General features: G+C 36.4%; 2 protein-coding genes across 2 annotated transcripts in view; one reads left to right on the top strand and one right to left on the bottom strand.

Moving 5' to 3' along the window:
• Window positions 1–23,788, bottom strand: part of CSTF3 (cleavage stimulation factor subunit 3) — a 54,258-nt gene extending 30,470 nt beyond the window's left edge. Inside the window, exons 1-3 of the mRNA XM_085300852.1 lie at window positions 23,448–23,788; window positions 13,619–13,720; window positions 13,394–13,489 (exon numbers count right to left, since the gene is read on the bottom strand). Coding sequence (XP_085156978.1) covers window positions 13,394–13,489; window positions 13,619–13,720; window positions 23,448–23,477 — 228 coding nt within the window. The 5' untranslated portion in view covers window positions 23,478–23,788. The remainder of the gene's footprint in view (window positions 1–13,393; window positions 13,490–13,618; window positions 13,721–23,447) is intronic.
• The window catches only part of HIPK3 (homeodomain interacting protein kinase 3), a 413,563-nt gene continuing 413,348 nt past the window's right edge, over window positions 23,734–23,948 (top strand). The window contains exon 1 of the mRNA XM_085300850.1: window positions 23,734–23,836. The gene's annotated coding sequence lies outside the window, so the exon portion shown is untranslated. The remainder of the gene's footprint in view (window positions 23,837–23,948) is intronic.

Raw genomic sequence — 23,948 nt, 5'->3', positions numbered from 1 at the left:
TATCCACGCAGACATGGACATATTCTAGGAAACCACTCTAGCACAACAGAGATCCTATGAGCTTACTACTTCTCCCCTACTCTGCAAATTGAGCATTTTGTGGCTTTATTTTTTTTTAATATACATAGCTTAGTAAACCAGAGTGAAGAGTTCAAAACTTTTTTATAAGAAAGAGCCTCTTCAGTAGACATTAGCAGGCTGATTATTTGATTGAGATCCTGAAGACTTCAATTGCTAAAACAGATGCATTGATAGGTAGACAAAGACTGAGTAGAAAAGTACAGAGTACCTTCAAGTTGCATTTGTATTAAAACATGTTATAAAATGTCTACCCATTTCAAGCACTGCATTTAAAAACAATACCTAGGATCTCAGCTAAATTCTTACATGTCATTTACACAGAAGTGCAGAGGATCTCCCAGATCCTTTTACTTTATGTAATGCTGTRTCAGTTCTCTTTTGTTTTATTTGGCCGATTTAGATAGGATACTACGAATGATGCTTGGTCTGATATAAGTACTCCAAAAGCACAAAAGACCACCAAATCATTATCACCTGTAAAACAGGCATATAATTAGCACAGCATCTTCACCAATAATCTTTGTCATTGGCAGAAAATATTTGGTTAAGTAAAAAACCAGAATGCTACTACTAAAACATAATGTAAATACTGCCTAAACTGAGAAGACATGGTTCGTAGCAAGGCAGAAAAGATTTAATAAAAAGGTTAAYTTCCCCTCATTCAGACCTTAGCCTACCATTGGAAGATGATGATGCCTTGCAGTCACTTTTGGTGTACATCATCGTGGTGACACAGCGTTCTTAATAAATCCAGTTGGAAGATTTGGCACCTCTGACCATGGTGAAGCAGCACTATGAAGCCTCTGTGATTCACTCAACCAGACAGCATTTGAGTAGAGAACTGACCTCCAATATACATCTTAGCAGAAAACTGCTCACAGAGGTGAAAAAAATTCTTAATCTAGACAAATTCTAGCACATCTGCCAGCCTGGGAGAAAAACAAAACATAGGTAAAAGCACAGAATTCAAGTAATTACTGCACCTTAACATTCAGTCAAGACTTCTACCTGATGGAGGCACAGAAGCACATTCCAAGAGCAACAAGGATGTTTGAGCATGATGCTTTTGCAGGAAGCACAGACTGCTAAGCCTGTCACTCAGGTTTAGGCATGATAATTCATCAGTGCACAGTCTTCACTTGATTCACAGACCAATGACCAATAAAAAAAACCAAAGTAAATTGCTTTAGAGATTTAGAATTTCATTTATAAATGAAAAAATACCCACACAGATTGACCTTAGACTATCCACAAATGCGAAAAAAACACCAAACTTTTCCAACGTTAATACTGAACTTAAGGAACATCATTAAGATGGCAAATAAAATGCAACTTGGCGTGAACACCACGCAACTTGGTATGAACACCTAACTCAGTGCCCCCTCTTTTTTTTTTTTTGTAAAAATGCAATAGTCACTGTGTTTTTCAAAAGCAAGAGCAGAAGTCTTTGCATATTACTAAAATTACCTTCAACTTACCTTCACCTGCTCTTATCCATCAAAAATACTTCTGCTGCATTAAATTCTGTCAACTAATTTTAAAATTCTATAGTACTTCCCTTTTAATACCTACTTTTAACAGAAAAGGCATGTGGGATATCAGTTTTACAAATTAATCTTGATTTGAATTTACAGAAAAATTCGAATAAACATATTGATAACATTTCTCTAAGCAATATTAGCTTGTGGGTAACAATATGGGCAAGTAAAATACAATACACAGGAGGGCAGCCACTCYTCTGACACTATTCTGTTTTAAACTTTTTAAGCTTGTATCCACAGTTTTCTTTCAGATAACTGAGAACCAACAAGTCACGGCTTGAGGAYCACTAGACTATTTTAAAGAGCATTCAGATGACTAAGATTTAAGTGGCTAGTAGGGCTATCAGAGGCACCTAACTTTTGAAGATATACCCCAGTCTACTTAAGACAAGTCAATTTGAAACTTTATATTAATTATAAATAAATTTTAATTTCAGCTACTTAAATAATTATATTAATCATCACCATGCAGTAAACATTTCCAGCCCTATTTTACAAATAGATACAATTTACAACTCTCAAAGCCATAATGAGTCAGTACTAGAATTACAAAATTCCCCTTGTGAAGTTAAATCATTTAGACTAAGTCTCTCAGTGAAAAGTTTGCCATTCTAATTTAATATGAAGGAAATGTTTCTTAATATACAAGCTTGTCAACATTATCAGGTTATGCAGGGAGATTTCTCAGAGCATTCTGCTTGTACTAAAACCAATTAAATTATGTGAGGAGAGGAGGCAAATGAAATGACTACAGCAAAGAAAATTGCAAGAACTTCCGCCAGTAAGATGCATTACAGAAGCAACTGATGCTGTAAAATTATCGTTTATTGCTACTCATCTTCAACTCGCATTAATTCCAAGTTTGTAAAAGTGCACAACACCTCTAACTAGTGAAAACCTAACCAGCGTTGTATTACTGTAATTGAGAATAGTAATGCCAGTGAAAGGGTTTCTTACATCTCAAGCTGCTGCATGGGATACGAAGTAATTACAATTTTAACTTCTATGCATCTATGGTACTACTCTTAAAACAGCATAAGAAAGTAAACTATAGATAGTAGTTAAATGGATCTTCAGGAAAGGTTTACAAACTCAAATTCAAAATATTTCCTACAACACAATGCATAACATTGTGCTGCTAAATGTGTACATATGTTTTATGAATGCAATACTATTACAATCTCACCAGCAGCCACGCAGTTGCACAACCATGATTAAGTGATGTTAACAGCACCAGATTTCTTCATCAATAGTTAGAATTTAAGAAATTTTGTTGTAGGATTAGTTTTGGAATTAAGGGGTTTTATTAAAACCAGAGAATTCATGGAAAGGTGGAAAAGACTACAAATAYGTCTACTTGTAGTGTTCAAACAATGTGTAACTGGAAGCATAAAAGATACCAGCAAAAAACCCCACTATTTTACATAAAAATTAAGTGACAGTGTCCTRCCTTATTTAACTATAATAGCTCTATTTATCAAATTAATGTGAAAGAGGTGAACAGTAAGTCTTTAGTTAGGTCAGTTATTCTGCAACTTAAGACACTTCACTGACCTCTCCAATTATATTCTTCAAAAAACTATTGTCATCACAGTTTGAATTTGTAGCGCTATTTGTAAGAGTATTAAGTAAGTTCATATAAAATTATCATGGAAGTTTTCCCCTTACCTCTAGTAAGTGTGTTTCTGCTGACAGGGGCTTACAGCACAGCAAGTGGAGGGTTGGGCTCTTATCTACCCATTTTTCAGCTTTAAAACAACTAGCTGCTCCCCACTCTAAATTGCTCTCTTTACTTACTTAGAAAGTGAAAGATAGCCACAGAGCTATTCAAGGCATTCCTTGGGCTCTTCTTAAGTGACTAATCAAAACAGTAATTCCCTTCTCTTACTGCAAAAAATGACTGAAAGTTCTTCTGTTGAAAAATATACAAAGTTGTAGGTATTTACAAAGCTTTTAAGAGAAACAACTATTRAAGCATAGCACTCCTCACTGGACAAATCAGGTTCATTCCTGTGACATTTAATTTTCTTACTCTCTACAAGAGCCTAACCAGAAAACTTACCAAGCCCAAAAGAAAAGTCAGAGCCAGATTTCTTAGCTCTGTGTTTAAATTAGATGCTTCAGATTACTTACATCACCCTTTATGGTCAGATAGAAACAATATGCAGGAATTTCAGCTGCAGAGGTGCCACCATGCCAGATTCCTGCTTCTGACCTACAATTCATTAACTTATGACCGAAAGACAAATGAGAGTACCTTCACACAATTGAATGGTTGTATCAAAACTTTCACTGCTAACTGGTTAAAAAAAWTTTAATTAAAAGTTGCAACTTAATTTCTAGAGACTCCTCCTTCCTTTTGCCCCATCAAAAAAATGGTAAGAGCGAGCATGCTTTTTAAATTCAAACAAGTCTCCACTCAAACTCCAAGGTCAGCCTCTTGAGAAGGACTAGTTTAAGTAGTTCAACTTAAGTAGTTCAGTCTTCAAAAGTATTTTTAAGAATATGTTTGATATTCATTCTCATATAAATGAATGTAAAAGTATCAGCCTGTTTATAGTATGAAYTTGTTCTTTTGTGGAAGCATGTTAATACATAAGTGTTTAAAATTATTTCTTTTGTCCCCCATCAACTGACCCTCTTGTCAGAAGGGTAAATTGCAAAATACTGCCTACAGCAATAGCTGATCAAGTCACAATTCTAACAGCAAATACATTTCCAATTCCGCCCACAAACACACACAAATTTTTGAGGATGGGGAAGGGAAAAAGAAAGGTCAGCACTGGGTTGCAGAGTTCAAAATAGCCACGTAAGGCTGGAAACCTAGCTCAGTTTTTCCCCAGTCCCTTATGCACTGCATCAAGTCATGTTTTTGCATTCATACTATCTGAAGCTGTATAAAATGCAAAAAGTTGTCACTTATTGTAACTCAAAATATATGGTAATTTAAGATTATACGCTCATTATTAAGTTAGATGAATAACCATAAGCTTTAAGTAATTTAAGTACATAATCTATCTGTAGGCAATCTGGACTGATGCAGTGGTAAACTCAGATTTCTATTCTGAACGATTTTGAAAGATGAATTATGCTGTATGACCTAATTCCATAAAAAAGTTTATAAATATCCATAAACATGAATACGTATATAGTTTGAGTGATTCCCATGGAATCTCTAGTTATATTTAAATTGAGCCATATGAAAGCTAAAAAGTCTGAAGTTTGGAAGGTGAACTTTAAACAGTGGGTTTGATTGTTGTTTTAAGATTGTTCTCTAACTTTGGAAATATAAAGTAAGTTATTTTTTCACGTTCCTTCCAACCCATCACTTAAGCTGATATAAACACACACACACACACACACACGCACACACATTTACGGAACCAAACCCCCCACCCCCCACCCCGCAATGGAAGTGGCAGGGATGCAGAATTTGACAGAAACCATCAACAACATTCTTATCTACTCCTTCATAATCTGAAGGTTGATTTAGAATAAATACTACCAGTATTAATATAGTCAGCACAAGTTGCTTCATGGTTCAAATTCCAATTTCAAGTTATTGTGAAAAAATAAGTCAGACACACCTAATTTTCAGGGTAGGGGGGAGGAGGAGGGGGAAGAAACAGTGCACCAGAGTAATTTCTCTCCTACGGTAAAGTCAGCTACTAAATAAAAAGATAACTCAATTGGAAATGGTACCAGCACCCTTACATACACTATAAAATGCCACCAACTATAACTAGCAGTTACACATTATATTTCCTTCGCACAAGAGAAACAAATAGAAGCTATACTAAGGAGGAAAAAAAGGAAAGACCTTAATGGATTTTATTTCTTTGACAAGGCATAAAAAATCTTCCTCTTTYGTCCTAATAAAAACAAAACAAAAACTCAGCTGCATCTGAGTTGCATTTTTTCCTGTTAGACTATATTATGAATATTTAAGTACTCTTAGTTTTATGTATAAATGTGGTTCCACTGAGCAGAATGAAGTTAGCCCATACACTAACTTTAGCATATATGTTATATCTGCAGGCCAGCTCACACACAACTGAATACATGCTGTCTCATCTTTATGCATCTCATGCCAATTTCTAGGTCTTTACTTTACTTTGCTTAAAGAGTGTTTGAAAAATCTGTACTTCCAGAAGAGATGGCATCTGAAGGAAGCTGAAGGTTTTGCTCCAGTTTGGACAAAGGAAGTAGTAAACTATATAACTAGGAATCATTTTTTAAGTTAGCTTTTTAGTGTGAACCCATGACTTCAAAAGTATCTTCAGAAATATTTGATATTCATTCCTACATATATGTAAGTATCAGCCTGGTTATAGTACAGGTTTGCTCTCCTATGGGAACATGTTAATACTTCAGTGTCCAAAATTATTTCCTTCTCCCCCTCAATTCTTCTTCACAAAGTTTCTAAACCATTTTTTTCAGCTTGTTTCACACATTGGTGATTCTCATTCTCTGTTTCATGGGCTGATGTAAACCATAGGGAAACTGAATAAAGAAAGATGCTCTGATTGGRAAGTCTTTCTGAGTAAATATTTATATACTCATACTACTAAAATCAAATGAARTAGATTTTCAACTCATCACACTACTGACCTTCTCAAATTAGCCGATTGAGAGAAACAGATTTGAATTATTCATAGTTTATGCAATTTAGATACACATGATATGTGCTTAGCTAAGAATATGTGTTTTGCTGAAACACTGAGCATAAAAAGTAGGAATAAAATTATCAGCATATTCCTCAACATATCGACAATTCTAGACTTCTCCCTTTTAGAGGGTGTTATAGATGTTTAAGCTCTGAAAGTTTTTTAGTAGTGTGTCTATAAGTTCTTCAGTTACGGGATTTAGTAGAAAATTTCTCATTAACAGATCAAAAGTGTGCTCACCGAAATTTGTGAAACGCAAGAATAGTACTTATCCCTGCCACACCACTTAGCAGAATCCAACTATAAGAGAATAGACCTAGAGTCTGATGCTATGTTTATACTTGAAGTTAAAAGTTAAAAGTATTACACAATCTTATACCAAGAGACAATAGGATTCAGCTCTATAAAAGTATGACAAAACTGTCCATAAACTAAATTTGAGCATCTTTTTACTTAAAATACCTATTCCTAAACTGAAACATCTGTGATGCCATAGTTTTGATGAACTCTGTAAATGTTCCCACGTTTCTGTGCTAGGAACATTTGTCACAATCATACTACATTTAAACCCCAGTAAGACCTTTTAATGTATTAATAACTACAAGTATATAATGTGCCACAAAGAAATTAATGTTGGAATTCCTTCTGTGCAATAGTACACAGTTACGTACCAGTGCACACTATACATATTGTTTTTTCCTCACTTTGGAATTGTTTTATATAAAGAAAAGAAAAATCTCAAAGTTGACAGCATTAGCTACATAACATTTCATTGCAAAAGTCCAAAAWTCAAAATATCAGTAAGAAAGAACATACCCTCACAAGGAGTGAAAACTGATAAACACTTCTACGTGAAGAACATTCATACGCTTTTATAGTACACAGCAGTACCAAAACAGGTATCGTGGCTTCACAGAAGTTTCAAGCTAAGAGAAGCCAGTATTTCACCACAGCAGCAACTCCAAARAGAGATCTGGCAGCCAATACAGCGAAGTAGTATTTTAGTAACAGTAGTACTAATAGATAGAGTTTAGCCAAATAGCGTTCTCACAGCCATCAGGCTTCTCAGAATCTGAGGAAAGGGTAACAGCTAACTCAATCAGCTGACAACTAGAAGCTGGAAGAGATGCAGAAAGGAAAGAAATCACAGTAGTCTACTTGAAATGACCATTCCCTCATCAATCCGATTAATCTTACCAACCCACAGCTAATATAGGGCAGACAGGAAAGCTCTGTGTTTACTATAGTGTCTTTCAGGTTCAGACAARAGTAGGCTCATGTTTATGCCTGACTCAACCCACGCATACTCCCCATTCTCAAAATTTCAGTAGAAGGATAAATACATTAATTCAACAACAAAAAAAGCACACAATGAGAAGTTTTCACTGTCTTCATTATATTTGAAAGGGAGACTTCAAATATGTTGTGAATGAGTGTTTTGAATAACTAACATTCATAATAGGAATGTTTCTGTCACCCCACATGGAAAGAATAAGACAGAACAGGAAATAGTCCATATTTATTCATGTGAAAACAACAACACACTATAGAAGAGGGTTCATAATAATCTCTGCATTAAGCATCATTTCCACCTCAAAAATAAAATTTCCTAACACTTTCCCATGATCCATTAGTTTTTATGAACAAATACAGAAATCAAGATTCTAGAAAAATCCGTTAGTATTGGGCATTGCACATCATCTGAAACTACAAAGCAAATGTCAATTGTGTGGATAACTATTTCTGATATTACACAGCATGTTGGACCATGGCAACTATGCAAGATATACATGCCTGTATTTACATATTGAGTAGAAAAGACAGGAAAAAAATTCCGTTTAATTTCTAGTGCAAGTCTACAATAATCACACAGACAGAACAACATTTATTAACAGGAATGGAACAAGTCCACACATGGATAAGAAAAGATCATAAATAGTACAGTTGCAAAAAGAATTAAAGTCTCAGATTGAAGTTGTCAAGGGTGTGCAATATGGACATTTGTACAGAACACCTGTACAACAGTTCCTCAAAGATGCAAGTTTCCTATGAGTAAAGTGGTAGAACAGCAGGGATCTTTTAATAGGTACATCTTCCATTAAGAAATGTGCAAGGATTGGCTAGTGATGTATATAACAGTTATTTTTAATTAAGAAGTTACTACTAAACAGAATCTCAGACAGGAAGTCTACTTTAACTTCTGATCACTCCAACTTCATCCTGACAGAAGTCAGTTCCCATTTTTCCCCAAGCACAAGAACTTTATAGGTATATATAAGTAATCACAAATTGTTTCCAAACTCAGAACCAGATCAAAGTAAAATGGGGGAAGAAAATGCTCTGAAGAAACACAAACATTTTAAACAAAAACAATCATTTTTCTAAATGATTTTATTTACATTTTTCATATACAAGTATGTTGAATGATACATTCTGACTAGTATCCACACCAGTGTGAATTACACGAAATTAAGTATACTGATGTATTGCATATGATGAAATGCAAAACAATTAACCCTAAGCCTCAGTGATAAAAAGCCTTCCCCCCGAAGCCTCATACAGCATCTGTTTTGTTATTGAGACATCTAAAATCAAAATGTTCATATTAAATAGAAGTTACCTAAACAATTATATCTAGTTTCATTTCTTTAGAACAAGCAGTTACATAAAAGTCTTACTTAAAAAATCGCAAAATGAAAAATACATGTGAACAGCCAAACACTTTACATGCACATTACTAATTTTATGTTTATTGTTTCTGGATTTGGGATATTTATAAMAACTGTCTTGTGCTTATTAAACACCTTGAATTATGGCAACTTCTCAAACCCTACCAGCAACAACAGTTCAAAGTGACAAGGAGATACTGAAATAAGCCCAAAAACAAAAGAGATGTGATGTGAACTGGCCTGACACATTTGGGACAGCTACAGCTTAATGCTTCCATTTAAAGTGACAGGAACTAAAAATCCTAAGGAACAGCAATAATCTTGATAAAAATGCTACAAATATACGGACATAGTTAATAAATGTGCTTCAAAGGTTTTCCACTGGGTGATTTTCAAGGAAAACTAAAAGTAAAAAAGGTAACAACYTCAAATGTTTGTTGCAGAGCTACTGAAATATTTAGGAAACTGGAAAAGTGAAAGTTCTTTCAAGTATATCAAATATATTACCAACTCATTCTGCATCTAAAAGAGCAATCAAATAGTCAAAGAGATGGAGGAAACTGCTGGGTCTTTGGTATCATAGGATGCATTACATTAGAATTTATTTTTACATTTCTGCAGCACCTTTTAGCTAGATGCTAAAAGCACTGTAAGCACTCAATTAGGCCTCACAACAACCCTGTGAGGTAGGTAGGTATCTGTATTGTAATAATGGAAAAACAGGTGAAATAACTTACCCAAGAAGGCACAGCAAATCAGCAGAGCAGACTAGAATCCAGATCAGGTGATCTATGAATTTTACAATATGGCACATGTGGAACCTTGAGACTTGCATGCTGCTTTGTAAAACTGTTAAAGAGGCACTGATAGTGGACTGATTCAAGTTTGCTGGAAGTAGATTTTTATGGAAAAGGGTATCAAGAGAAAAATGTGCTTTAAGCAACTGGAAAAAAAAAGTCCAAGCAACAAGAGTGACATTACTGCACCAGGTCTTAAATTTTAGTAGATGCAGAATGTACTAACCAGTTCACTATATTTACTTGCTAAAATATGTACCAAAAAGAGTCTACAGTCTGTCAAATTCACACTCTCACAAGCTTTAAGCATTCAAATGTCATGACCAAAAAGCATTGCGAGCTGGGGCCCATTTCATCCACTTCTAATGTTCCCATGTTTTGCAACTGCTTCCTTTGAATGTTAATAGAAGTAAGAACCAGAGGGAGAATCAAAATTGTTTTGAAGAGTTCAAGCTTATAACAGAATTCCATTAGAAAACTGTCAAAGCATGCTTTGCCCAGTTAATCTCCACATTCTACTGACCGGTAAACCAGTTGTAACAAAGAGACCAGAACATATAAATCAGTGCTTGGCATACAAAATGGAAACACAAAGTATTCTGTTACTTCAGTGGTCTGTGCATCAATGGCAATAAGTTAGATGATGAAGTGCTGAGCACTGTTTTAAACTATATTTCAGTAGGGAACAAAGACATACAAGAAAAGGAAAGCAGAGACAGTGAGTTGAAGAAACACTGCCATCCTAAAACAAGAGGTAGTAACAACAGTTAAGATCTGCACTTCAAGTTTTATATTACAAAATGAAAGAGTATATGCAGGGAAAAGGTCTTATCTATGTATATTATAAAAATTACTTTTGCCTGAAGATTGCAAATGACTATAAAGAATACACTCTTAAGTTAGGCAAAGGGAAATTTACAAGTTTCTAATAATTTTATAAAGGACAGTTGTTACAGGGCTAATTTACGTTTTTTCATGGTCATAATAATAATTTTCACCCTAGCTCCTCTTCCAACAGCAGAACACCATCTACATAGTAACATTCACCTTATAATGTGTAGCTCAGAGAACAAAATTCTGTAGTGAAAGACATCTGCCAGAAAACCTCTCTCACTTTCCTGTCTTTTTGTCTTTGTGATGCAAAGAGAAAAGTAGTATCATTAAAGAGATGCTTTTTTGACTTCAGAAAAAAAAAGCATAGCTTAAAGATGACTGAAGATTTCCAGATTTAAAATAATAAAGCAGAGAAAGTGAATCAAAGGCAATGCTAACCAAAGATTTACCACAAGTTTACTTTCCCAACTCAAAGCTGGAAAGAGCTACACTTCTGAACTATCCAAGAGAAATTTCCTAGCAGGAGGAGAATACTAAGATTTCCAAGGAAAAAGGTTCTGGAAAATATCTTCCATGTTTTCCTTGTACATGTTAAAGCTGCAATAAAAGAGGCCTCAAGACAATTCCTCTAGCTTGTATCTAAGGTAGCCTTTAAAAAGTAAATCTTAACTTGTATTCAACTACATTGTGAAAAAGAGTATTTGAGAAAGTATTTCATTCTGAATGTACTCTCAGGCAGGTCTGCACTCAATATGCAACTTAAAACACCACTGGCAACAGTGCCCAATCATGTGAATTTGTTTTTTCAGTGAGGTATTTTGGAAAACAGAGAGTTATTTCAGCTTACACAGATGAAGAGTTASGTACACTGAAAAAAGCAAAGATAAGTATGTTGCTTTTTAGTTATAACAGTAACTACGTGAGTTTAGAGAAGTTACTAGAACCAGGAAAGAAAAWCTGAAAAACAAAATTAAGTCATAACTGTGGTTTTAAAAATTTGCCTGCTAAGATAAGAGATGTTAAGTTTTTCAAAAATATCTTTCATTTCTTTTAAACATAAATTTAAATGTAACCTCTGCCAGAACTCTGTAGTTCATCTTTTGCTCATTCCGAGTAAAAGAATTGTATGGCTCATTTATATTTCAAGTGTAATTGTAGATAAATATACACACAAAACTAGTGATCTCAATGCTGATTCATTCATTCCTCAAGTTTACCTTGTGTTACTTCGTTACCATACCTGCTGGATAAAGCTGATCTTCCTTCCTTGAAGTAGCACATAATAATTATATCCTAGAGATTCATAAGCCTTGCCATTGTTTGTGTTTGTAAATACTAGTAGGTAAGTTAGATAAAAGGCATTGGTTAAGAGAGGTAATGTCTGCCAAGCCATCTCTGAACAGAGTTCAAGACAAGCAACCTGAGGTTTCTTACACTGATAAGAGTGATTCCTGCAAAAAGATCTATAATGTTGTATAAGCTTTCTGAGGTGGTCTTATTCACCTCAGATTTGAGGCATGTTTAGCAAAAGAGTTCTAAATAAGCACCAAATGCCACACAAATCAGATAACTGATGTACTCYTCAAATTACAGACTAGATTCTACAGAGAACTTTGCAAGAATACAAGAGGTTGAGGGATTAAGCTGCAGGATTCCAAAAGGTAAAATTCACAGCTGGATGCATCAGTCCCTTCACAATCTTCCAGACATGTTCTATCACTGACATTCCACTAACCACTCACTACAAAGTACTGGAAACAAAACAGTGAGAATTCTAGGATATTTCATTACTTAATACTGAATTTAAGTTGCACTATTATACCTCACTAACTACAAACTTCAACACGTTTGTTAAACAGATTCCCATGATTGCAATTTTATTTCATAACCTTTAAAATTTACTGCCAGAAAGTATTTGAGTAAATAATTTTATATACAGAGTATAATTATTATACAATTCAGTTTTGCCACTGAGCTTGCTTCTTAAGCAATTTTCACATAAAATGGAAAAGAAATCTAGCTAGCTCATTTCTCATCTCAGGAACAAAGGCATTCACTATTGCAGTTTAGCATGCAAAAGACTTCTGTTTTAAGAAAAGTGTGCGCCTAAAAAGATGCCCATAAAGCATGTGTATTGGCATGCAATATCAGCTACAAAAAAATGAAGAAATACTCAGCTTATACAGTGCATTTCATAGCATGTCATTAAAGACTGTTCAAAGGGGTCAATGCACTTAAAGGGAACAACAATGGCAGTAGTTTTATATAGTCAATCATCACAATTTGAGGGGAATTTTTAAAAGTTAATGTGCGGTGCTAAAGCCATGCATTTTACCCACAATTTAATTTCAGAAATCAGCTTCCACCCCACACCCTCCCTGGAAACAATATTCAGAAGTACTCAAATCCCTGAGGAAGCAAAAATATTAAAAGATCCAACATTCATAGAAAATTATTCAAGTAAGTTTGTACGTATGAATAAAAAAATGAGCTCTAAATAAATGACACAGGAGGCAATAAATTGACACGACAAGTAAATAAAAGGCTAAAGCACTCCAATACCATTGAAACTGTTTTAATGTTGTTGCAATTCCATAATGCAACAATCATCAAGTCATAAAAGACCCAATACTTTAGAATTCATTTTAATTATTCCTTTGCACCTATTTTACAAAATAAAGGCAAGGTATATTTAAAATCCTCCTTTCCCTAGGTTTTATGTACCTATCTTATTTATCTTTATGAGAATGTAAACTTAAATTCCTATTAAATGTTATATAAGAAAAAAATGTTAAAATATTAACCTCTGCTTCAATGTACAGTTTCCAGAATCTGCCAGAACTGGGGAACTGGGCAACAAGGCGTTCATAGGTCTTCCGGGCTTTGTCTATAGGTTGATTCTAAAAATTGAAAATCAAAACAGCATTTACAATATTATGATTTATGTAAATGAATATGCTGATTTTACTCCAGAACCAAATAGTGTGAGTGGACCATAGATAAGGAAATGTAATCCTATGTCACTAAACCTGTGCCTCTCGAATGAGAATGCTCCAAGCGTCAAGGTCATATGGATTCTCTTCTAGTTTCTTTTCGGCTTTCTTCACTTTTTCTGGGACATATTCAGCAGCCTAGAAAAACCAAAGAGAAGACATAAGGGATCACAAGCAGAATTTGAGAAGTTCATTCCCAGCAATACAGTCAAGCTAAATACAATGTTCTGACAGTGTAACATTTCAGATCTCAGTTTTTTTGCTGGAATTAAACTGTAATTTTATCTGTAAAGCAAGTTGTCCTAGTAACATAATGTACCCTAATACAACAAGCTTGACAAATTTGGTGACCCAGTGAAAAGCTAGACTAAACTGAGCAAACGTTTTTAAAATACTCTAGAACAAATCTAAGTTTGCCAGATTTATTGCACTACAAAATTTAAACAGTTCTGACCTGAAACACTTAATAAGCAAAAAAACTAAATTGAAACCGATTTTATTTTTTAATTACAGATTTCAAATACATCTAATTTACTACATGAGTTATTCTGCATATGCAGGAAAGTATGTCACAAGTTGTAGATTTAACAAGAAAACTAAAAAATGACAATTCTAACAGCAACACAGACATTATCCAAGCACAGTTTTTGTTGTTGTTGTTAACTTGGTGATTTGTCAATCAGCATAGTCTCATAGTTGCTTTCACACAGCTTTGGCACTAAATACCCTGAAATGTTTTCTTCACACTCAGCCATTCAGATCGGAGGTTGCAAGATACTTTTGATACTAAAAGTTTTGCCAAATTGAACATTAAATTGTTAAAATAGCTACTATTACAGTATGTCTTTAAGTGTACTTTCAAATACTTGTGGAAATATCCCACTTTGTAATCTCCAGGAAAAGTTTTCTAGTGTTAATACTGCATTAGCTCAAATAACTGAAAAAATTAAGATCTGATGATTGCATTTATACAAGTCTTCAAACACATGCTTGTTAGAATCCTAAGTGATATGATGACTTTTTTTTTAAAACATGAAAGACTGTTCTGACCTTTACTCCAAAAAGGTTATTTACCAGCCTCCTGAACTTGACTCATTTTCAGACAGATGTTAGCAACCCCAAATTGCATGATCAAGTAAATTGATTGCTGCCCTCACAAGATGTAATAGTAATAAGCTGTTAATATTAAATTACTCCTACTAGATGCTTCTTGTAAATTTTTAGAAGTTAGGTACCTATTTACTGTTACAATACACTGTTCCGTATCACCCCTTTAACAGTGATTATTGTACAGAGAAATCTAGAAAAAAGGCCAATTACTAAGAGCTAATTTCGAGGAACTACTTAAATTCTTAGCATTAAATCTAGATATAAACTTATACAGCTCTGAAGAATAGGCAGGCAACAGATGAGACAGAACTCATACTCCCTATCACAGGTTCCAACATACACTTAGAAAGACAAGGCAGCTTGACACTTATAATACCACAGAGATATGAGGCTGAGCCACTTAGGAACATCAACTTTTCATTTTCAGGATGATCCCCTCCTTCCCTTTTTTGTTCCTATTAACCTTTGCAGATGTAATACTATATAACAGCTGCTTACATTAGACATCATGATTCAACTTGACCATTTCAAAAAGTTACAGTATTTCTGAATATCTTTAACCACTACCATTTGTTGCATTAGTCCTACTAGCAAGATATAATTTCAGGCATTTCTCTTAAGCATTATTTTTAATTAGTAATTTATATATAAAATGGAGAAAAATGTACAAAAATGTTGCAGAGATGTTACGTGGATACCTAATAGTAGGCATGAATGAAAGCAAAAAGGAAAGAATTGGGAAGAGAAGTATCAAAAAGCCCCGAGCAAATTAAGAATTAATTTGATAAATTAATTTGATAAATTAAAACTTGTTAGCTCAGCATTGTCAGTTCAAAAAAAGTAAATTATAAGTTTCTGTATGAATGCTGTTGCATCCCATGTCCATTCAAATTCTGACTTCATCATACTGCGTATTTTAGTTCAAGTGAARCACCCTTAAGATGTAAAACAGTATAAAGTGACCTATTGGCATTATTTTTTTTYCCAAATCACATGCATTGACACATTTCAGCTTACCGAAGACAGCACCGAAGCTGAAATTTCCCAAGTTTAAAACCCAATTTACATAAGCTATCTTCAGAGGTAACCCAAAGCTGAAATGCTGTTTATTCAATAAAATTAAATTTGCCCACATTATTGGTAAACTTTGTTTCTTGTTACATTCTATTTCAGTGAAATCTACTTGTCTCAAATCTTCAAGCATGCAGCATTTGGCATTCCATTAAACAGAAATGCTTATTTCTGGAGTACTATTAATGTAGTCCACAATCAAAAAACTAACCCTAAAGAAACAATTGAAGCATTTACAGGTATTAGGGTCCTGCACTGTAAACAGTCACTTTCACATAGGAAAAAGTAGAACGAATCATCCAAGTGCCCCTCAACTATTTCAGCAGTAATGCAGTTGTCTTATCTCAAATCTTTTCATGTGGCACACAAAACTCAGCTGACATTGCAATAGCAGTTAAGAAGCTTTCAGGAAGTCCATTTTACCTATTCAAATATAGGACAATAACCTCAGGAGGACTGAAAGAAATCAAGCCAGTGCAGAAGTATCTGCTGACAAGATACATAATCCCAACAATTCTACATTAAAGTTTGAATGGTTGATATAGGACTCCTRATTTATGTAAGCAGCATAAGAAAACCTTCATTCTTGTACTTGAAAAAAAAATAAAAAACCCTACGATTTGCCGTAATAGCAAATATTCACTTAGCAGCAGCAGCAGCAAATGAAGATCTCCATACAGTTATATAAGACAAAAAATTTACAGGAGCTCTATAGAACCAACAATCACAGTATGGTCAGGGTTAAGGTTAAGCTGCTCAGTTCTGTACTGCTTGCATCAAATGTCACATGTAGGAGAACGCCCAAGTTCTTAAGGCCAGTGAGCACTTCCCACGTGCCCCCACTGCTGGGGGTGAAGAGGGAAATCATGAAAGCCATCCATTCTAGTATGGAGGCAAATTGCACTTTGCGTAAACTGCTGTTCTAGCCACATTTGCACCAAAACAAGGTTACAAAATTACCTTGCATCCTCATCAATGACCACTCCTAACACATTGGAGAGATCAACACACATGCTTCCCTGTCTGGGCCATTTTGCCAGAATCAAGTCTGCGAATACACATGCATTCAGTTATACGTTCAAATTTGCRAAGACTAATATCTACTGTAACAATGGAGTGAAAGGGAGCAGGAAGTTTCCACTTTTAATCTAACTCAGCTACAGCCAGCAACATCTGATCAGTTTTGAAAACTCATGTTAACTGAACTCTGTATTTAGATTTGCTGGGTTTAGTTTGAGGGTTTGATGGCTTTTGATTATACATTTTTAATTATTCTTCTCACATGACAGTTGATATCCAACAGAATGAAGATACTGAATTCTTAAGGTGCTATTCCACAGTGGTCTTAAGTCACTCGCATCATTCTGCACCTAGACAAACATTTTCAGGTCCTTGATTTGGTAGASGGACACATGCTTGAGTTGATCTCATTCTGTAACATACCGGTTCAAGAGAGTTAAACCATCAGAAAAACAAAACCTATTGAAGTGATTAACTTTCTAACAGTTTAGCTCCTGATCTCAGGATCAGGTCCGATGCAAAAAAAAGAGAGGGAGATTCACAGGATTGCATCAGTCCCAAGAAACCGTAAAACTACGTCACATTAAACAAAAAGTAATTACTGGACTTTTAACTTTTATTTAATGTCTGAAAAAATGTTGCAAAGAGTTGTTGCAAACACGCTGGAAAAGTAATTTTTTCTCCGCTTTTGTCAATTCTGCGTGCAGTATATTTCCCACGTAATCAGGCTCCTATTTCACAACAATCTCTCTGAAGGTCACGGAATCGTTTAAGTACTTAAAGTTCATACTCATAAGTATCTGTATTATTAATATCTAGCCTGATCCACAGCTTCCCTTTTTTTATTTACAGAAAAGGAAAGGCAAGAGAATTTTAGTTTGGCACATACTGAAAGTGCAAAATGATCTCTATGACCATGGTTTTCAAAATCTGAAAAAAAAATCAAAAGAAATTATCCGATCAGAAGTCTAGGTCATCCTTTTTGAAAATTACATTAGCCATATGAAACCCAAACCTGAATTCACAAAAGATATCAAAGGGAAGAAGAACATAAGAAGCAGAATTTTTAATTCAGTGCTGATCTTTATTACAAATTCTTTTATAAATCATCTTAATGGAAGGAAAACTGTTTCATACCGTGCAGCTAAGAAAACCAGTTAACAGTTTCCCCAGGCTTTTGAGAATAAACCGTAATGTTTCCAAAGGATGTTAAAAATCACCTAGCCTAACACCCCTCCCAACTGCTCACACCACTTGGTATTTGTTTACAGCATCCTCTTGTTTCCACAGAAGGATCTGCTACCGTGGAAAAAAATTATTGAAACAGCTATTCTAATTGTCAAGCCGCCAGTTTAAGATGCCATGAAAAACTACCACTATGAAATGCAAATTTCTATAGACAAGACTAACAGGTTGTAGCACATGAAAAGAGTCAGGAATTCTAATGTCTAGTTCTGTCATATTGGTTCAATGTCTAAAAGGAGTTTTGTGTCCATTAAAATGGAAACAATCATATGCAGATTCAGCTGGCTATGGTACAATTTAGCACAGTCTGGGCTATAACACAGCCAGTGAAAATAACTTCAATATATAAGCATCTAATATTCAATATAATAAGCATCTTAACAATATTACTGAATAATATATCCAATATAAAAAGCATTTTAACAAGTATTCAGTTATGTTAGTTTACAGTTTTGCCTAATCAAAGCCTTTTTTGCGAGTTTAATTATGGCTTTATGTACACAGAACAGGTTTTTAATTCCTATCTTCAGCTACAGGTTTCTTACTATAGCACACTATAGCTACACTGTATCAACCCTTACACTTTCTTTTCCCTGTATCAATGACTGTTTCTACTGCGAAACAAAGCAAGATGCTTACTGTCTAACAAATATATTTCTCTTGCTTTAACTGAAAAAGTCACTCAAACCAGAATAAATACCCAGGTGGAGAGTTTAGAACCACACCATATTCCACATTCTCTGGATAAAATACCTTGTTTATCCAGAGAAACTAAAATGTCTTTTCTTAATTCAACAAACATCACTGAAAACTAAAGGAAAAATATGTTCAATGTAGTCTTAAATCTGTTTCTAATGCCTCACCTCCTGCTTTACCACAAAGCAAATTCAGCTGTGCACACAATCTTGAAAGTATCTTTGTCCTTTAAGGCTGTATGACAATTAAAAAATATAACCCAGTGTACTAATAAAATAAGAAAAAGGTGTTTTACAAGTCACTCCACCCCCCCACTAATGTTATTTGATCTATTTTAGATCTCTGAACAAATCARTTTTGAATTAAGATTAGATTACTATTCATTCCTCATGAGACTATTTCCCAAACACCAGCATTTAGATGGACACTTTCTACTAATTTCTTCTCAATATAATCTGAAATTATTGACTCTGTAAATGCAACTAAAATGCACAGCATGGTTACAATTGTTAAAAAAAAAGAAAAAAAATCTGCATTATCAAGTAAAACAGGTTTATTTCACCAATCTTTGTTTTCCTTCTGTTTACAACCAGTTCCTATAGTAAATGTAAACTGTGTCAGTAAACCCAGTAATACTTTATATATCAATTAAAATAATATTCTCTTATGAGTTTTTCAAATCTCTCTTCCTAAGATATTTAATCCATGATATTACAAAAAAAAAAAGTTTTGCTTTTGGCATTGCATGCACTAACAATTACACCTACTTTTAGAATGTTAAGTTTTAGTTAAATGCATTTGAAGCCCAGTGGCAAATGCACAAACCTGTAGGATGCACTATACCAAACAGACGAAAGGTATGACTGAGGGGCATACAAAGACAGAAAATGCCAGCAAAAGACTTCTTTAAAGGTCTTTTCTCTACTTAGGGGTAACAGTATGGACGTCTCTTTTCACACCCTAGGCTTGGAGGAGGTTTATGCAGGTAAAGGAATTTGTGCCACAGACTGTGAGTATATCTTAGAAATACTTACAGGAAGCTTGAAATGCACGTTCAAGTCACCTTAACAGATTAGAAGTAACTTAGTGTGGTGTAAGCAGATGTAGTATCAAGTCTTCAGATAAAACTAGGTGTCAAGCAACCATTTATTTATTAAATGGATAAGAATGGTGGTTCTGTCAGGACAGGCAGAGGATGTTGAATTTAGTTCTTGTYAGAGTAAGGGATACGAAGCAACAACCACAGACCCAAATAAGCTAGATGTGTACATTCATGGCTAGAAAAAAAAAGTAAAGAAATTTGTAGGTGCAAGGGCCTACTCTTTTTAACTCTGACATGTGATGAGATTAGGAAGAGTTCTTCATGGAAAAACCATGAAGATAATTTTCTAGCAAACAGGGGCAAATGCAGTTTTTCAATCTACAAATGTGGATTTCCGTGATATAGACAATGTTAAGTATTCAGTATTCTAAAAATCTACCCTTGAAATTCAGGTTGGTTAAATATTATACAAATCTTCCTAGGAGGCTGGCAGAAGCCTAACAGATTTAAGATTTGACATCTTTCAACTGGCTCTGCAGAATTTAGTTTGGGTCCAATACAGTTAAAACTAAGCTAGAATTGAAAGTATTCTGACTCTAGAAGGACTCCCTGCAATCCTGGTGCCTGCATCACAATTCTCACCTGCCCTCAAAGCTGTGAGCATCATGCAAGGAGACAAACTCCACTAGGTAGTTTAAGCTCCTGTTCTATGACATGCTAATATCCCCTAAAGCTTGAAGGTAAGCTCAGCCTAAACAAAAAGGCAGTGAAGCCACATTTAAACAACTCTGCAAGGCTCCGAACTTCCATCCTCTTACTCATCCAACTCCCTACTCCCCTCTTCTCTCTTCCYGCACTACCGAAACTTTGTGCTTGCAGGGGACAGCATGGCAATCCATTATTCACCTGGCTGCTTTCATACATCCCCTCCAAACCCCAAGACCTGGGAAGCAAGATGCAAACACCCCGAATGGCTGGCACTGAGTCAAAGCTAAAAATCTTTGACAAACAATAACTGTTAACATCTGCATCATACACCGTATGTACATTTTTACTGACTTTTACCAGAGCTTTGTTTTTTTCAAATACAGACTACCACAAATAATACAGAACTACCACACAGCACAGTCAAAAATTAACTGTATAGTCACCCCCTCATACTGATCTAAGTATGTGACTGACAGTAAAAGCTACACCCCAAAACTCAAAAGCTGGTCACGTATGCAGCAGAGGAAAGCCAAACAGTAAATTCAAATGCAATCTAACTTCTATTTTCAGTTTCCTATAGGAAGAAACCTTTAAGAATTGACATATAAGTTGAAGAGCCCTTCAGATAAAAGTTATASTATACAGTAGCTACAAGACGGGCAAGGGAGCAAGACAACTGCCCTCAAACACAATGTTTTGTTGTTCTTCAAGAAAGAAAGGGGAATGAGTCTACCAAGCTCTACAAGACCATAGCTAGACAACCAGTAACACTGGCTTAAGATAAGCTTTGCCCTACTACACAACTAGTAAGTGATAAGCTAGGCTGGAGAAATCTTGATGTTACTGTTGCCAAAGACACTTGTCAAACCATGACCTAATTTAACTTAGGCGTAAGAACCACAACTCTCCTAGGAAAGTAGAGGAAAATAGGGAAGAAACACAGATGGAAAAAGATGGAAACAAAAACAGACATGTGCAGGAGTAGAGAATAAAGAAGTAGGAAAAAAAGATACATTTAACTAAATCTATAGTAGGTTCTTTTTTTGACTTAAAGTGCACCCAATGTAAAAACTGCAAGTAAAACCAGGTAAAGAATCAACCTTAACATGAATCAAAAAAAAAAAAAAAAATCAGGCTTTATGTTGTTACATGTTTTCTACAGCTGCAAAAAGCTATTTGCATTTTTTTGAATTCTAAAAGCCTCTGAGACATATAGCAATAATATTAAAGCTACCTGTACCTTTTAAAATAGCTTTTACTTTAGCATAAAGTAATTAAACCTTTTGTATATTCATTCTTTCTCTGCAAAAGAAAATAAACCTTACTTAACAATATTTGCTTCTTCTTTAGCAGTAATGTATACAAGTTACAGAAATGAACTGTGAACAAATGTATGTAATTAAATGCCAATGTAACTTTCCAAAATATATTGGAGTGGGTAGCTTAAGCATGAAACATATTACACATCAAGATTATTAACACTTTATTGAAGCATACTCTTACTGCTTTGCAGCCCTTAACCTTCAGAATGATGTACCTCATCCTAAGAATCTCTTGCTTAAATATACTGCAAAAGTCTAGTTACTAACCTGATTTTAAGCATCTATGTGGGTAATTCAAGGATGTTCTCTTTCATTAAGTAGACAGAAACAGGAAAATTTAAAAATCGCACACTCCTCTTCCCTACCCCCAAGATCTGGTGATCTTATGAGGAATTTACATCCCACCCTTTCAAGGCACGGGCCCACAGATATGGAAGCCTAACCTGTTTTGAAGAGAGATTTAAATTCCATTAAAAAAAGCTTCTAAAAAAGAGAACATTAGTCACTGGCTTCAGGTACTTTTGTAGGCTATATAGGCCACTAAGGCATGCAATACTGGTATTAACTACTCCTCCACTAAGTCTGGAACTTTCATCCCTATTCCCCCAAATTAATTCAGAGTTTAAGCATAGCCCTAACTACCCTAAAGATCTGTTACAGAAGTTCTGTCCCAAAGTGGAAAACTTATTTCACTATAACACCAGATTTAAAGAGATGACAAAATACTCAGACTGCATCTGTCTAGAAAGTAAGACATCACAATAAACACAATTTTTTGTATGTATTTAAAAAAATGAGCCAAACCCAACTAAAACAGGAGTTATTCCCCCCAACAGTAAGAATACTGTACCACAAAAGATTCTTTATTAAATAGGTATGTTTTTGAATTGCTACTGTTTCCAACTTGAAGATGTTTTAGTATTGTGTTACTCTAGAGGGGAAAAAAAAGTATCATTAAGGAGGCAAACAGCCTGATACGCTCAATGCGTCGTTCAATAAACACTCACTTTGCAAAACATCGCAAATATACTTAAGCAAACAGCCTGTGCAAATYTGAATTTTCTTCTAGGATGTGCACAACCAATAACTACCAGAAAATGAGATGGGGGAAAGTGAAGCTTATTGGACTGCCTATTATTCACCCCGACCTGAATTAAAGTTTGCTTACCAGAAATGCAAAAAGTTTAAGGGGCTTCCCCGATTTTACTGAGGGGGAAGGCTGGGAGCAACCCCGCGCTTCACCTCATCGCCCCAGGGAGTCACAGCGATACTTCGCTGAAGGAAGAAGTCGAGTTCCTCAAGATGGGTGTGTGCGGAGGGGGAAGGGTGCCTGTGCTGACCGGGCCGCGGAGGAGACCAGCAGGGAGCACGGGGCAGGCCAGGGCCCAGGGCCGCGCCCCCGCCCCAGGGGCGCCCCGCGGCGCGGCAGCGGCCTCCAGCCCGCTCCCGCTCCCGGGCGGCGGCCGGCCCGCGCGCTGCGCCACACGGCGGGCCCCGCCACCCCGGCAGGGCCCAGCCACCGCCACCGTCGCCGCGAAGCCCTCCTCACTCCCCTGCCGCGCCGCCCCCTCAGCGGCCCCGGCTTCGCTCAGCTCCGCGGCCCGCGGGCCCCTCGGGGAGCGGCCTCCCACCTCACCCGCCTCCCGCTCACCTGGTCGACGGCGCCTCCCTCTCCAGACATGGCGGGTTAAAACAGGGCCGAGGCGCGAAGCCCCCCAAGAGGATTAAAAACCCTTTTAAAAATCGGCCAGCGATGCCGCCGCGGGCGGCTCCCAGGCCCGCCAGCCGTTGCGGCCGCGGCCGACGGTTCCAGCAGCGCTGGGAACAAAATGGCCGCGCGGCCGACTCCGGTTCGGCTTTCAGCAGGGGCGGGGGGAAGGGCGGAGCGGCGCCGCGCGGGGGGAGCCGGGAAAGCGCCGGCTCGGCTCGGCTCGGCTCGGCTCGAGAGGGCGCCGTGCGACGGCGCGCAGGCCAACAGGAAGCGGAGGGAAGTTACGCACGGCGTTACGGCAGCACGTCGCACCGAGGCGGAAGCGGCCAGTAAGTTTTCGGCGCGCGAAGTGCCTAAAGGGAGCCTAGCGGAGCTGAGGGGAGTGTTTCTGCCCCGCTCCCGCCGCGGGGCCTGGCCTGCTTCCCCGGCGCCTCCGGGCGC

The sequence above is a fragment of the Rhea americana genome, unplaced genomic scaffold (genome assembly GCF_003343005.1).
Source record: "Rhea americana isolate MKP2758 unplaced genomic scaffold, rheAme1 scaffold_17, whole genome shotgun sequence".
NCBI lineage: Eukaryota > Metazoa > Chordata > Aves > Rheiformes > Rheidae > Rhea > Rhea americana.
The sequence above is the reverse complement of the archived record's forward strand: the minus strand, read 5'-3'. Positions and strand labels throughout refer to the sequence as shown.